The sequence below is a fragment of the Cyprinodon tularosa genome, unplaced genomic scaffold (assembly GCF_016077235.1).
Source record: "Cyprinodon tularosa strain WSP-4 unplaced genomic scaffold, ASM1607723v1 ctg618, whole genome shotgun sequence".
NCBI lineage: Eukaryota > Metazoa > Chordata > Actinopteri > Cyprinodontiformes > Cyprinodontidae > Cyprinodon > Cyprinodon tularosa.
This window is the reverse complement of record NW_024039361.1, coordinates 17,805-32,500: the sequence shown is the minus strand read 5'-3', so window position 1 is coordinate 32,500 and position 14,696 is coordinate 17,805. Positions and strand designations below refer to the sequence as shown.

Here is a 14,696-nt window from a genome sequence, read left to right as displayed (position 1 = left end):
TCGCTGTAAAAATGGCCAAGGTTACTTCAGGTCACAGACATTAGCAATGGATGTCCGATTCCAACATCCACCTAATCACGTGACACAACCGTCATATTGAAGAAGTACCAGTATCACCCAGGCTGGCGACCATGGAGGCGAACTCAAACCCAGCGGTGAGTTTAATGCTTTCATATTTCTGTAGTATATTTTATTTTGCGCATGAAGTTTGATACATTATCTTAAAGCCTGATTTAAAACACTGGTTTGGGCCGTTGTTAATCTTACACCGTGTAGTGCCGGCATATTACTTCTCGCTACCTCCGAGCACCCCCCCCCCCCCCCCACCCACCCGATTTCCCCCGTTTTATTTCAAAAAGAAATACCACTTCTCCAGGCAGTCTTAGTAAAGTCGTAATTTTTCAGGAGATGCTACCGCTAATGTAGTAAGCTAATATGGCTGCCTTGTGTGCTTCAAAGAGGGGCTGTGAACAGTTCCGGCTCCACTCTGATCAGCTACTGTATTGTTAGGTGACTTCATTTATGAATTAATTAAGAAATTCTTTGTCATTACAACATCATTCAAAATACCAGTTACCTACCAAATTGTAGATTTATTTGTGCTTGATATAGTTTCTACAATTTTAATGGGAGAAGAGCACAGTAGGCATCGACTGCCTGTCTCAGTCTCACCTAAGACAACATACAAACAACCCAGAAAGTCACCACCCATCAGTTCTCTTTAAAGATTCTAGACTTTCTAGGCGCAAGTGGTATTTCTTTTTGAAATAAAACGGGGGAAATTGGGTGGGGGGAGGGGGGTAATATGCCGGCACTACACGGTGTAAGATTAACAACGGCCCAAACCAGTGTTTTAAATCAGGCTTTAAGATAATGTATCAAACTTCATGCGCAAAATAAAATATACTACAGAAATATGAAAGCATTAAACTCACCGCTGGGTTTGAGTTCGCCTCCATGGTCGCCAGCCTGGGTGATACTGGTACTTCTTCAATATGACGGTTGTGTCACGTGATTAGGTGGATGTTGGAATCGGACATCCATTGCTAATGTCTGTGACCTGAAGTAACCTTGGCCATTTTTACAGCGAATTTTTAGACGCTGAATTTGAGACAGTGAATTTGAGCAAGTTGAATTGGAGGACAACGAAAATATTGCATTTGAATTTTGAAAAGTTGAATTTTTTATATGCTGAATTTTTTAACACTGAAAATTTAAACTGTGAAAAATATGTATATTGAAATTTTTATCACTTTGAAATAGGAATGTGAATTCTTTTAATAACTGAAAATTGCAACCATGTGAAAAAAAAATACACTGAATTTTTTTTTAATGTACAAATAATGACATTGAATTTTTTTTAGGTTAAAAATATATTCTGAATTTATTTTAATACTGAAAAAGTAAGCACTAATATACAACATTCAAATTTCAGAGGTATTTTCTATTCAAATTCTGATGGCACATATTTACTTCCATATCCTTTCCCCTCCCTCGTTGTCTCCTCACACCTGCTCCTTGTCTGCTCGTTAGCCCTGCCTTTGTCTCAGTCAGCTATATATACTCTCCCTCTGCTTTCACTCCTTGATGGTTCCTTGTTGTTGCTGGTTCCTCGTTGCTGTTGTCTTCTCGCCTCGTCTCTCCCTGGCTCCTTGTGCTTTTTTCCCCCTGATGTCTCCATTGTTCTGCTCTGTGTAACATTTAAGTTGGATTTTTGGATTTTGCCCCCTATTGTTTGTGTTACCATTAAAACTACAAGAATATCACCTCAGCCTCTGCATTTGGGTCCTTTAAACCACAACCAAGACGTGACAGAAGGAACCAACCAAAACATGGACCCCGCAGAGGCAAACCCAATAAGAAACTTCCTTTCTCTCTTAATATCCACATTGGACAGCCTACCTCTCATCAGCCCACCTTGGAAGCGGGTGAGTGCAGCTAAGTTAGTAAAGGAGAAACTGGAGAAGTTTCCTGACTTCCATGACTTTTTCCTAAAGACTGGTTACATTGCTTTAGCAGAGTGGAATATACAGGATGCCTTTTCTCAGATTTTTAATAGACCTCCACCGCCCAAACCATCACTCCATGACATTCCCACGCAGTCTATAACCTCTGATCCTGTACCACCACCATCTCCAGCTGTTGGACCTTCCCTCCCATCTGCTTCTTCCAGGCATAGGAGCCTCCGCCGGGGAAAAAAGGCCACTCCCTCTCCGGCGGGTCAGCCTGACGCCTCCAGTCCCATGGGTCAGCTAGCTGCTAGCCTTCAGAAGAATTCACCTCAGCCTCTCTGCTTCTGCATTTTGGTCCTCTAAACCACGGCCAAGACGTGACAAGCAGAGAGATCTCCCCACAGATAAAACATCTCAGACAGCTGCAAAAAGCTCTTTCTTATTGATAAAGCTCATAGTGAGATTGGCTTAGGTTATCCTCAGGTCATACTGCTATAGCCTTTGGCTGCTGGAAGACATGATAACCTCTTTCCCAGTTAGAGCTTCTTAGTTTTTGAGTTTTCCTGAACCAAGACATTTTAGTGAAGGGAGGTTATATGTTTTTTCCATTAGATACAAAACATAGCTGAACAATAGAGGTTAGCTCTTTTCCTTTGCTTTATGCTAACATTCTGAATTAAATAATTCAATGCAAATTTTAAACTAAATCTCTGAAATTATCAAAATAGATTTACAGTCAATTTTTTCTTGATTAATAGCAGCTACACAGTCTAAACTGTTTCCTTAAACGTTTACTTGATGCTTCCGTTTGTGGTCCCAACATCAGCAGAGGCCCAGAACCAACAGTCATACACCTTTGGAAGAGTCTCTAGTTCAGGTTAGATCTGGTTCAGACGGAAACGTTTTCCCCTCCTGCAGATACATACCCAGAGGAGGGAGGAAGAATAACACGTGTTACTGGAAGTAATGACTTATGACAGACTAAGAATAACATGACTTTTTAATGATGAATCAGTAATAAATACGGATCCTTTGCCCCCCCCACCCTCCGCCCAACCATTAAACAGTAAATCATCTTGATGTGCAGCAGATGAGCGACTCCCCAGAGGAGGTTTCCTGTTGCAGCTCCAGGGATGTTTACGTTTTGCCTAAAGCTGGAAAAATGCGTAACTTTTCCTCTTATTCACCTCCTAGCAACTCTTCACCTCTCTCACTGTGATGAAATCATCCCATTTTTCTCAGCTCAGTTGCAGGTTGTGTTTCATAAAAGATCCAGGTCCATTCAGGCCCCGCCTTGAATTCCCAGCATGCCTAGCAGCAGCAGGATCTTCAGTTGCGTTTGTCCTGCAGCCGCAACAGGAAGTAGGTGGACGCCCTGCCTGTTGCTGATCATGTTTCGGGCGTCCTGCAGTGCACTGACCGCGGCTCTACTGGAGTTCAGGTCTCCACTGGAGATCAGGTCAAACACGCATGCGTGATAGTAGATGTCTTGAGTAGGAAGGAGCGCAGCACAATGAGCCTCCGCTCTAATAGCGGCTGCTGCTAGAGAATCCAGCGCTGGGGGGTGGAGGGTGTTCACCCTCTGGGAGGCGGGGCAGCCCCACATGCAGAGCTGCAGGTCGTGATCTGGGTCGAAGGCCTCCACGATGCCGCGGGGCGAGCGGATCGACAGGCTGAGTGAACGGCCACTGTGTCGGATCACCATCAGCGTGCCGATGTAAGCTGCTTGGATCTCGGCGTGCCACCCGGGACTGTCGGTTCTCACCGTCAGGATGCGGACACCGCGGCGCTCAGCGCTCCACACTGAGCCGTCTGCGAAAGCAGCGGGAACGTTGTCCAGCTCTGCCTGGTACAGCTGCTGGTCGGTGCACTGACGCCAGCTCTTAAAGATGACGGTAATCTGCATGGAGACAGAACCACAGAGGAACCAGATGAATCATGGATGGAAGAGACAGAAATAAAACAAACTCAGTCAGAATTCAACTCAGCTTTAGTTTGGTTGACCTTACTGTCCAGGTGCTTCTCTGTAAAGCATGATTTTGTTCCTGGATTGATGACATTAGTCTGTCTTGCTATCAACACCACATCTCTAACAACCAGAGACTCACAAGCAGGCAGCCTAATGAATAGAGACTATAAAACACGCTAAACCAACCACAGCTAATAGCTTCTAATGCTAATGCTACATCTACATGAATGTGCTACACATGGGTCACACGATCATGCTTGATATCATGGATGGATGGATGGATGGATCTACTAGTTAAATATCTAAATGAACTGTTGCTCCCATTAAAGGATTCTTAGGCTTCATTCCCTTTAGAAACGGTAACCGATAGAACTGATGAGTGTAAATAGAACACATCTGAACCGGACCGTGCCAGAAACAACCAGACCTCGCTACATCTAGTACCAGTTCATCTACGCCTCGATTATCTGCTAACAAATGAGCAGACCATCATCTCCTATTTACAGTCAGCTGACTCATTTTCTACCATGTCCGGCTTTGATCTCTTCACCTTTTCGTAACAAAAACTCCTTCTCAGCTTATCAACAATAAATGGCATCAAAAGAGCGTAGTGCGACCTGGGCTGATGGCGAGACCGAGGCTCTCATTGAAATTTGGGTGGAGGACGCTATGCAGGCACATAAGCTCCTGCATGTCATGAACGCGCCGCCATTTTTGTTTGAGTAATTCCCGCCTTGAGAGCTGCAGCATAGTGGATAGCAGTGAGGAACCGTTCTAGCATGACTAAACTAAACAAGTTAATATAGGTAGCTAGGTAACAGATTTAACCCCCCAGACCGTATCGTCTGCAGCTAATGATGTATACAACTGCATGAAAAAAATCCCTAAGAGTTAGAGCAACATTTAATTTTCCTTTGGGATCAATAACACATTTTTGAAGTGAATTCATGATGTGTATCAGTAAGTTTTTACACATTGTTTTTTTTTAATCTTCTATAACAACAGAGTTGTAGAGGAGTGACCAACTGGCTGGGATCTTTTAAGGACGAGTTTAGCATTTTTTCTACTAATAGGACTAATGCTTCTGCCATTTGTCCAAAAGTCTCACTTGGTGGTTTATTAATATAACTGCAGTATAAAAGTCCATAGAATGTTGAGCCAGACTGACGAAATGTATAACTAGTGCATTGTAGCTGTGAACTATGGGCAGATATGATGCTGTGAATCAAAGATATTGAATAAATAGAAACGCAGCTTGCCATAGAGCTGTGATTCCTCTTCACAGGCTGTTTCTGGGGGGGTTGATGCACCGAGCACAATGCATCCCCCCCTCAGGTAGCAGAACTAGAGCTAAACTTTAGCTCACCTTAGTGATGACTGTAGAGAACATCCCATCCTTAGCTGGCAAGCTGGTGACCTGTACATACAGGTAGTCATTGTCTATGAGAGGCCACGCCCCCGACACAGCACACGTCTGGAAGTCATTATTAAATGTTCGAATATGTGGATCTCCGAAGATACTGCAGTACAGGTACTCTGGCATCTGGCCCTCCCTGCGGAAGTGGTTCTTCTCATAGAGGCAGGTGTCTCCGGACACCGTGCCCTGTGCCTGGGGCCGAGGCTGGGCTGTTGGCCCCGCTCGGGGGCAGCGGTGCTGGATGAGCAGGTCCTCAATACCCTGAACTGCAGAGTGGTAAGCTAGGTCTCCTCGACATGGTCGCGCCATCCTCTTGGTGCACATGCTGTAGGAGCGCAGGGCACTGCAGTAGGCTGAGTTTGCTGAGTCCTTGCCAAGAGCTTCTGCACCGCTGCTGCTCAGGTGGACCGTTGCAGCAACAAACTCAGAGTTGCAGCGAAGGATCCGACAGGAAGCTCCAGCTGAGGAGACAGTTTTATTTGATCAAACTAAATAAGTAGAACATGTTTTAATAGCAGCTTTAAAGCCTCACCACAGATTCAGTTGCCAACACAGAAGAGCGCCCTCCTCTGGACAAGACCAGGGGCGGAGCAAGATGGGGGGCCAGGGGTGGCCATGGCCACCCTAAGCCCATCACTGGCCACCCCTGTGGCCACCCCTCTAATACAGACGGTGGCAACAGTAATAGTCAAGACGAATATTCAAACCATTTTAATTTTCATATATTAAAATTTACTTGACAACAAACATACAGTGTTCCACTGTTCAATTCTATTCAGTTTATTTCTATAGCTTCAATTCACATCATGTCATCTCAGGTCACTTTCCAGTTCACCAGATCATCCAGTCAGATTGATTCAAAGAGTTTGGGCGTAGCTGAGTGCCTGGGTGGGGGTGTGTACCTTCAGGTAAGCTCAGCTGAACCAGCAGCAGGGTCAGTTGGATGCAGTGTTTCCATGGTAACAGCGTGACCCGTATCTCCATCAGTGGTGAGCAGCAGTCTGAAAGGAGACAGAAAGGTTCACATCCAGGAACATCACTGCCCCCCCCGGCCTATCATTGGTGGATCTATGTGATTATTAGGAACTGCTGGTCTGTTTACAGTGAGCTCATCATCCTCTGAATTAACTGAAGCTCCTCAGATGATTCCATCCATGATGGAGGCCTCTGCTTCCTCTGAACTCATCAGATGTTCTCTAACAGGAAGGAGAAGCATCTCAAGAGACGGACAGTCAGGAGATCAGTGACTCCATCTTTGTTCACCAGAGATGGACTCCTGAATAGTTCTCGTCAGGATCTTTATCACCTAGCTTGTTTCTATAGAGATTCTATCATAGAATGGCAACCCGGGGCTGTTTGAATGTGTGGCCGATAGACGCTCTTTGTGACAAAACGTAGATTTTTAACTGTGACAGTTTTATGAATGATGCTGTGGGCTGCCCCTCCTCACCATAGCAACCGTTCACTTCCTGACTTTACTCTCCAGGTTAATCCATCAGGATTTACGATATTCTTCAGATTATCCTAAATCCATGAGGAGTGGAAAGCTGCAGCAGATCAGTGATCTCCATGAGTTCCAGGATTTTTTTTCCTTTATGTTTTTTTTTTTTTAGAAAACATGTAAATAGAAACGGATGAACGGGTCCCCCCCTTTGGAATGGGGGTCGTTTGGCTTCTTTGTTAGCCTGCAATGCTCCATACCTGTCTATGCCTCTGAAAGGGGGGGCGTTAGAGGGAATAGTTGGCCTGGATGAACAGGGGAGGTCTTCTGTTCTGCTGTAAAGAGGTTGGAGCTGCGATGATAGCGGGAAGGAATCAACTCTATCGCTGCATTGAAGGTTTTTGAAACCTGGAATCTGAGCCCCCCACCCCGTTTAAGGTTGGTTTTTCTTTCTTAACGTAGATGTTTTCCTTCACGCCCCTCTATAACCACCTTCTTTGTCCAAAGTGTGACATTTCTGGTCCTTTGTTCATACAGAACATTCGTTCTCTGCGGTCGTTCACATTCCCAATTAAATGCGATTTCTAAAACTAATACGTTTGCTGTGATTTTATGAATTTAGCGTTAATCAGTAAAAAAATTAAACCATAAATTTCATGGCGATCACTGAGTCTGGGAGCGGCCATTTTGCTCAAATATAGTAACCCCTCCCTTCTGCCAGCAGTGACGTCACGGTGCGGTTAGCCTGAGCTCGCTTCTCAAGAAGATACTTTCCTCGCTGATTTGTAAAATAAGACGTTGGCTGTGATTGAGATAAAAGTGACAGAGAAGAACGTCACAGTAACGCTATAAAAACAGGGGCGCTGCCCAGAATTTGGGGTCCCATGAAAGACACTGATATTGGGCCTCACCAAGAAAAAATGTATGTAAGCTTTTAAACTGCTGTAGAGATGCATTGATGTGTTTCATTCATTATCACTATTTAAAATGACGCATGTGTGGCGCTTTAGCCCCGGTACGAGCAAACTGCCGGCGACAGACGGGGAGAAATGCTGCGATGCAGGAGAGGTCAATATATTCATGCTTGGTTTTGCTGTTTACTGCTTTAAAATCAGGCAGAACACAAAAAGTATTTATTTCACTTTGGGATTTTCTTTTTAAATTTGGAAAGTATAGTGGGACAAATCTTTTTTTCTTCTTTTGGGGCCCCCCCTCACTCAAGGGCCCCTAGAATCTTCCTAACTCCCCCCCCATACGGCGCCCCTGACTATAAATGTTGTATCTTTATTCCCAACATGTTCTGCAGGATTGTTTACAGTGATGTCTCCACAGAGGGGGGGGGGTCGATGTATTTTTAGTTTTGCACCTTTTGCAAAATTTCAAAGAGCAAATGCTGTAAAAATGTAAAAACAGACACATTCAAACTGAATTCCACTAAAAACGGTAAAGTTTAACTAAGTGTGTGAAAATGAAGTGCTGCCTTCGGTATTTTCAGTTGGTGTCATAAAATTCTAACTTTCTCAGCATTAGAAATCGTTTCCAGGATAAACGGTGGAATTAGAAACCAGTCAAAGCTGTCTGGCTTCATCTGCTGACGGACTGACTGACTGAATACTTCCTTCAGAGGAAGCAGCAGGTTTGTTCTGGTTGCTCGTAACTGTTGTGAAAATGTTGATAGTGATGTGAGAGACGCATCAACATCTGAACCTTCAAAATGAGCTTCCTGCTGTGTCTGAGCTGATGAACCTTTGCTTCTCTTCAGGTGTTCAGGTTCAGTGACGCTCTCCGCCTGCTGGACGGGAGGACATGTTTGTTCTGGGATCTTTGGAGGCGTTCGGCTCTCTGTGTTGAAACATGGACTTTTGTCTGTTTGCCTGTTGCCTTTATTTCTAACAAACCAAACATCAGCGTGCAGGGGGCGGGGCTTAGAGTGATGCTCTGCTGCCATTGGTTAAACACTCTGAAGTTCATCTGACCACAGAGGAACCTCCATCAGATATCCGTCTGTATTTGTAATTATTGATGAATTTCTCAGCAGAGCAGCTGAAAGATAAGATGTTTGATTTTTAAGGTTTAAATGTTTCTGAAACCAGAAACAAATCATTTGGATGAAGCTCCTCGTTTTCAGCTCTAATTGAGATTAATCAGTAAATTAAATCCTGCAGCTTGGTCCCTCTGCAGAAATAGGAAACATACGGCGTCTCACTGTTTCAGACTCTATAAGAAACAAACCTTTATCTATTTAATATTATGGAATTATTACAGAAAGATCCAACTACAGATGATGATGTTAGAAAGAGCCTCAGTGAGGATGAGTATTACTGAATCTGAGGAACACATGGAGGTTCTAAGCACGTTCTGTCCTGCAGGAAACTTTTACCTCCAAACCTTCAGTGTTTGTTTTACCTCCAGCCGATCGTGGATCAGAGTCCTTCCATCAGCTCCGGTGGTTTGGAGGAACGTTCAGCCAGAGGAAAACGCAGCAACCTTCTCGTCTGGACGGGTGGTGGGATCTGCAGGTCCTTCAGGTCCCAGCAGGTCCTGCCTGAGCCTCGTGTTGCTTCACAGCTGACTGCGAGGTTTGGACGTCTAAATAAATCCTCAACCACCACCTGCTGCCCGACAACTGTCCCCCCCCACCCCACACACACACAGACTCTCTGCAGCAGTTGGTTTCTATTTCTGACCTCCAGGGAGCTTAACTCTGTCTGGAGCTCACACTTTTTATGAAGTTTTACTTCCTGATCAACTTTATGTTTAAGGTTTATTTATAAAGTGTTTTAACAGCAACCAAAGTGCTGAACATCAAAGATAAAAAACAGAGAGAACTTACAATGTGTTTATAAGCTAAACATTTAACAACAACGTATAAAATCACATCAATAAATAGATCAAATCAGTAATAATGGAGAGAAATTAAGTAAAAAATAAGTAAAATTGTGTTAAAAGCTGATGTGTAAAGATACGTTTTTAGGGCCTGTCTAATGTGCTGAGTGCTGCATGATGCACTGAAAAAAATATGCAACCATTTTCAGCATTTAATTAAACACATTTAGTTACTTTAAGACAATAGTTTCATGTTAGCAGGGTTGGACATAAAACAATATGATTAAGAAAAATCTGGATGCATTATTTTTTCAGTGTAGGGGCCTCGATAGAGAGGGCCCCGTCCCCTCTAAGGTTCCTGGTCAGCAGACCTGGGTTAGTGCGCAGTAACATAACTCTTATGAAAGGAGGATGATTTTGTTTTATTACAATGTTTAAGGCTAAAAAAGATAAATGTAGCTCAGAAAAGGCAGTGGGGCTTATTTTAGCTTAAAAAGCAGCAGTTTTAATATATTTTATAGATTTTTATGTTATTAAAGGTGTAAAAATTCTACATTTTGATATATACAATGATTGTGAAAATAGTGAAAAAGAATTGCTTCATAAATGTTTTGTGGCCATCAAAATGTTTTAGTGTTATTCTCCTTATCAAATAGGAAAGCAAAGTGAAAACATTTGGAACAATTTGGAGATTTTTGGAGACGCTGGTTCAAAGCCCTGCAGCTCTGGATCTAATGTAGCCAGAGGTCTGAAATCTTCTGGATTTATGGTTGACATGATGTAGAACAAATATAATACAATGAGAATTGCCTTTTCTCATGCACGTCTTTATCACTTCTGTTCAAAAAAGACCCCGATCATTTTCGAGAATTAAAAACAACTTTTAGTCATTTTGAACTGAGGGACGGAGGAACTATTGGAGGGGAGGAACTACTGGAGGAGGGGGGGGGGACGGAGGATCTTCCGGGGGGGGGGGGGGGGATGGGGGGTTGCTGGAGGAACTATTGAAAGAGAGAAACTTTGATCAAACTGATTTGGTTCTTACTAAGGAGATCTCTTCCTCGGTGCAGGAGGTGAACCAGGATTTCATTTCAGCAGTAAGGAGGTGAAGGGGGGGGGGGGGGGGGGGGTGCTGCTCTGTTTATAGAATCCTGTTCTACTATCTGGTTGGCGGTGTTGATGCAGATCTATTAGTAAAAGTCTGGACATGTAGAGAGGAATCAGCGATAGAAACGGTTGAGTCTCTCCATCACAGGATGATGGACAGAAGCTGCTTCTGCTGATAGTAGTTAAATATTTATCAGCTATATATTTAGTTGGTGAAATATTTGATTTAGAAATATATATTTACTTTGTGAAATGAGAAATTAATCTACAACTATGAAACAAAGTGGTTCAGTTTGTGTTCACCAATTATTTATTCACTTGTTTTTTTATCTATAAGCTTAAATTTAAACATAATTTTGCAGCTTTGCTTCACTTCCCGTTTGTTTGATGTTTGCTTTCAGTTGCCGTTTCCATTTATTTATATGTTTAGCTTAAAGATGCTACTTCTGGACTATTGGTTGAACTTTTTTATTTAGTTTCAAAGTATAATAGTATTTATTTTATTTACTCACCGAGTAATACTTTGTTTTTCTTTAAAGTAACTTTTTATGTTGTTATCTTGTATCACATTGTTTATTTTGCAGACTCTTTCATTATGTAGATGAGTTTGTAAATTAGATGAATAATTATATTCATGTTTATGTTTTTTTTTACCTGTTTAATTGTGGCTCGGTCCGATCGAGTGCAGGTGAGGCTAATTGGCGACACAAACGTGGATTTCAGGGAGGCTCAGAGAAAGAGGCGAAATAAAAGAGGAATCTGGAACCGGTGGCTGATGCTGGTTGCTGATCCTTCACCATATTACCTCAGAAACTAAAACTAAAGTTTAAAAGCTAATTATTACTTTAAAAACATATATATATTTAATTTGCAAACTTTTGGATAGAAACTCAAATTTTTAATCGAAAGATAAATATTTAATTTGCTAACTAAATATTCAATTAACAAGTTTGAAAAATTACATTTTTTAATTAGCAAATTAAAAAAAATGATAGTTAATAATGCATGAATGATTATATGACTTTGAAATATTAAAACTATTTCTTCATTATATTCGAGTCAATTATAATTGACCCAAAACTGCCTCTACTATTTAATTTGGTAACTTTATAAATGACTCCATATCTGTGGTGTTTCTGTGGGATCTTATTTTAATTTGTGTTTTTTTCTATGATACCGGGTAACTATTTAGACTGGAGAGAAAAAGGTGAGCTTTAGATCTGCTGGATTTATCTGCAGTTAAACTTGTCATATTTACCTCCTTGAACCCCAGTGGGCCTCAGCAGATGGCCGCTCACACTGAGCCTGGTTCTGCTGGAGGTTTCTTCCTGTTCAAAGGGAGTTTTTCCTCTCCACTGTCGCTACAAGCATGCTTAGTGTGAGGGATTGCTGAAGAGTCAATGAGTCGATGCAATCAGCTGGTTTTCCTTAGATAGAAAACTTTGAATCAATCTGACTGGATGATCTGGTGAACTGGAAAGTGACCTGAGATGACATGATGTGAATTGGAGCCATAGAAATAAACTGAATAGAATTGAATTCACACCCTATTAAACAATAATTGCTGATCACTGAGGGGGATGGGGAACTTTAAAGGTGTTATGTAATACCTCAGAACAGGCAGCAGAGGGCAGCAAAGAAACGCCATCAGGCGATCTTCCACCTGCAGCTGGAATTCTTCTGCAGGTGAAGCAGCTCCAGCTGTTTTCATCTCAAATCTTTAGCTTTAGTTTTTTTATTTGTTTTCATAAAGTTTGCATATTAGAAACGCCGGTCGGCCCTGCAGAGCTGAACAGGTTAATGTCCCTTAGACCGGGGCCCCTCCACGCCTCAGTGAGCAGCTCTCGGGGTCTTTGTTGGTGTTCAGAGGTGGGAGGAGGCAGAGGAAGATAAAACCAGGATGAAGGTCTGAGAGCCTCTGCAGATGGCTGGAGGGACAGAGGGACGCGGCTGCAGGACGGAGGTGAGGATTTCATCCTGTTCTATGTTCAGATTTTCTATATAATAAATCTGGAGACATTTGTAGTTTTTTAAAGTTTTCCTTTTTGAAATTAGTAAAAAGGAAAAGAAGATTTAGACCAAATCTGAACACTTCGGGTCAGCTGGTCTGAGGAGGAAATATAAAAGATTTATTACTCGCACAACTAACAAAAATTAAATTAATTAAAATATAGTTTTTCTATTAAAGCTGAGAGCAGAACAAAAATATTGTTTTTTTTTATAAATTTTTCTGCTTAGTAACAAAAAAATTATCAATATCTAAAATAAACGTCTGCAGCAGAAGGTTGTTTTTTTTAAATCAAAGTCAGGATAAAAATCCATGAATTAATGTAAACATAATCTAATCTGTTAAATGGATCTGAGCCTGATTCATTTATGAAACTAAATTTTTGAAATTTGGACATTTTCCAGCAGATTTTCTGCATGGCTGGTTCTGCATGGCTGGTTCTGCATGGCTGGTTCTGCATGGCTGGTTCTGCATGGCTGGTTCTGCATGGCTGGTTCTGCATGGTTGGTTCTGCATGGCTGGTTCTGCATGGTTGGTTCTGCATGGCTGGTTCTGCATGGCTGGTTCTGCATGGTTGGTTCTGCATGGCTGGTTCTGCATGGTTGGTTCTGCATGGCTGGTTCTGCATGGCTGGTTCTGCATGGCTGGTTCTGCATGGCTGGTTCTGCATGGCTGCTTCTGCATGGCTGGTTCTGCATGGTTGGTTCTGCATGGCTGCTTCTGCATGGCTGGTTCTGCATGGTTGGTTCTGCATGGCTGGTTCTGCATGGCTGGTTCTGCATGGTTGGTTCTGCATGGCTGCTTCTGCATGGCTGGTTCTGCATGGCTGCTTCTGCATGGCTGGTTCTGCATGGTTGGTTCTGCATGGCTGGTTCTGCATGGCTGGTTCTGCATGGTTGGTTCTGCATGGCTGGTTCTGCATGGTTGGTTCTGCATGGCTGCTTCTGCATGGCTGCTTCTGCATGGCTGCTTCTGCATGGCTGGTTCTGCATGGCTGGTTCTGCATGGCTGGTTCTGCATGGTTGGTTCTGCATGGCTGGTTCTGCATGGTTGGTTCTGCATGGCTGGTTCTGCATGGCTGGTTCTGCATGGTTGGTTCTGCATGGCTGGTTCTGCATGGTTGGTTCTGCATGGCTGCTTCTGCATGGCTGCTTCTGCATGGCTGGTTCTGCATGGCTGGTTCTGCATGGCTGGTTCTGCATGGCTGGTTCTGCATGGTTGGTTCTGCATGGTTGGTTCTGCATGGCTGGTTCTGCATGGCTGGTTCTGCATGGCTGGTTCTGCATGGCTGGTTCTGCATGGTTGGTTCTGCATGGCTGGTTCTGCATGGCTGGTTCTGCATGGTTGGTTCTGCATGGTTGGTTCTGCATGGCTGCTTCTGCATGGCTGCTTCTGCATGGCTGGTTCTGCATGGCTGGTTCTGCATGGCTGGTTCTGCATGGCTGGTTCTGCATGGCTGGTTCTGCATGGTTGGTTCTGCATGGCTGGTTCTGCATGGCTGGTTCTGCATGGCTGGTTCTGCATGGCTGGTTCTGCATGGTTGGTTCTGCATGGCTGGTTCTGCATGGTTGGTTCTGCATGGCTGGTTCTGCATGGCTGCTTCTGCATGGCTGGTTCTGCATGGCTGGTTCTGCATGGCTGGTTCTGTATGGTGAAGCGGAGCAGAAAGCAGAACCTTTTACTGGGTTTGGATCCGGCCTCGTTTTCCACTGCTGCATCCTTGGATTAAACTCTCTTAGTTTGGGATTATTGTTCTTCTAAATCCTGGAGCTTTTTTCTGAAAGCAGAAAGTTTGATAAATTGGTTTAATGTCGATGATGCACCTCTGAAACGTGATTTAAGATTCCCATGAAGCGTCTCAGAACCTAAAGCTGCTTTACTGGGTTCCACCTTCCAGGTTGTAAAGCTTGAGTTTATAAACTGAGTGGAAGGTTTAACTGTTTAATCTGAAGTCACTGATCATCCAGGATTATAAT

General features: G+C 43.2%; 2 protein-coding genes across 2 annotated transcripts; both read right to left on the bottom strand.

Moving 5' to 3' along the window:
• Window positions 1–2,872: 2,872 nt before the first annotated feature.
• hjv (hemojuvelin BMP co-receptor) lies at window positions 2,873–9,383 on the bottom strand. The gene is made up of 4 exons (XM_038307645.1): window positions 9,186–9,383; window positions 6,241–6,339; window positions 5,288–5,799; window positions 2,873–3,852 (listed from the first exon to the last, which is right to left on the bottom strand). The coding sequence occupies exons 2-4, from the start codon at window positions 6,320–6,322 to the stop codon at window positions 3,235–3,237; spliced, it is 1,212 nt and encodes a 403-aa protein (XP_038163573.1). The 5' UTR covers window positions 6,323–6,339; window positions 9,186–9,383; the 3' UTR covers window positions 2,873–3,234.
• Window positions 9,384–13,094: 3,711 nt separating this feature from the next.
• Window positions 13,095–14,438, bottom strand: LOC119798274 (keratinocyte proline-rich protein-like). Its single transcript, XM_038307646.1, has one exon. The coding sequence runs from the start codon at window positions 14,436–14,438 to the stop codon at window positions 13,095–13,097; it is 1,344 nt and encodes a 447-aa protein (XP_038163574.1).
• Between the last annotated feature and the right edge of the window lie 258 nt (window positions 14,439–14,696).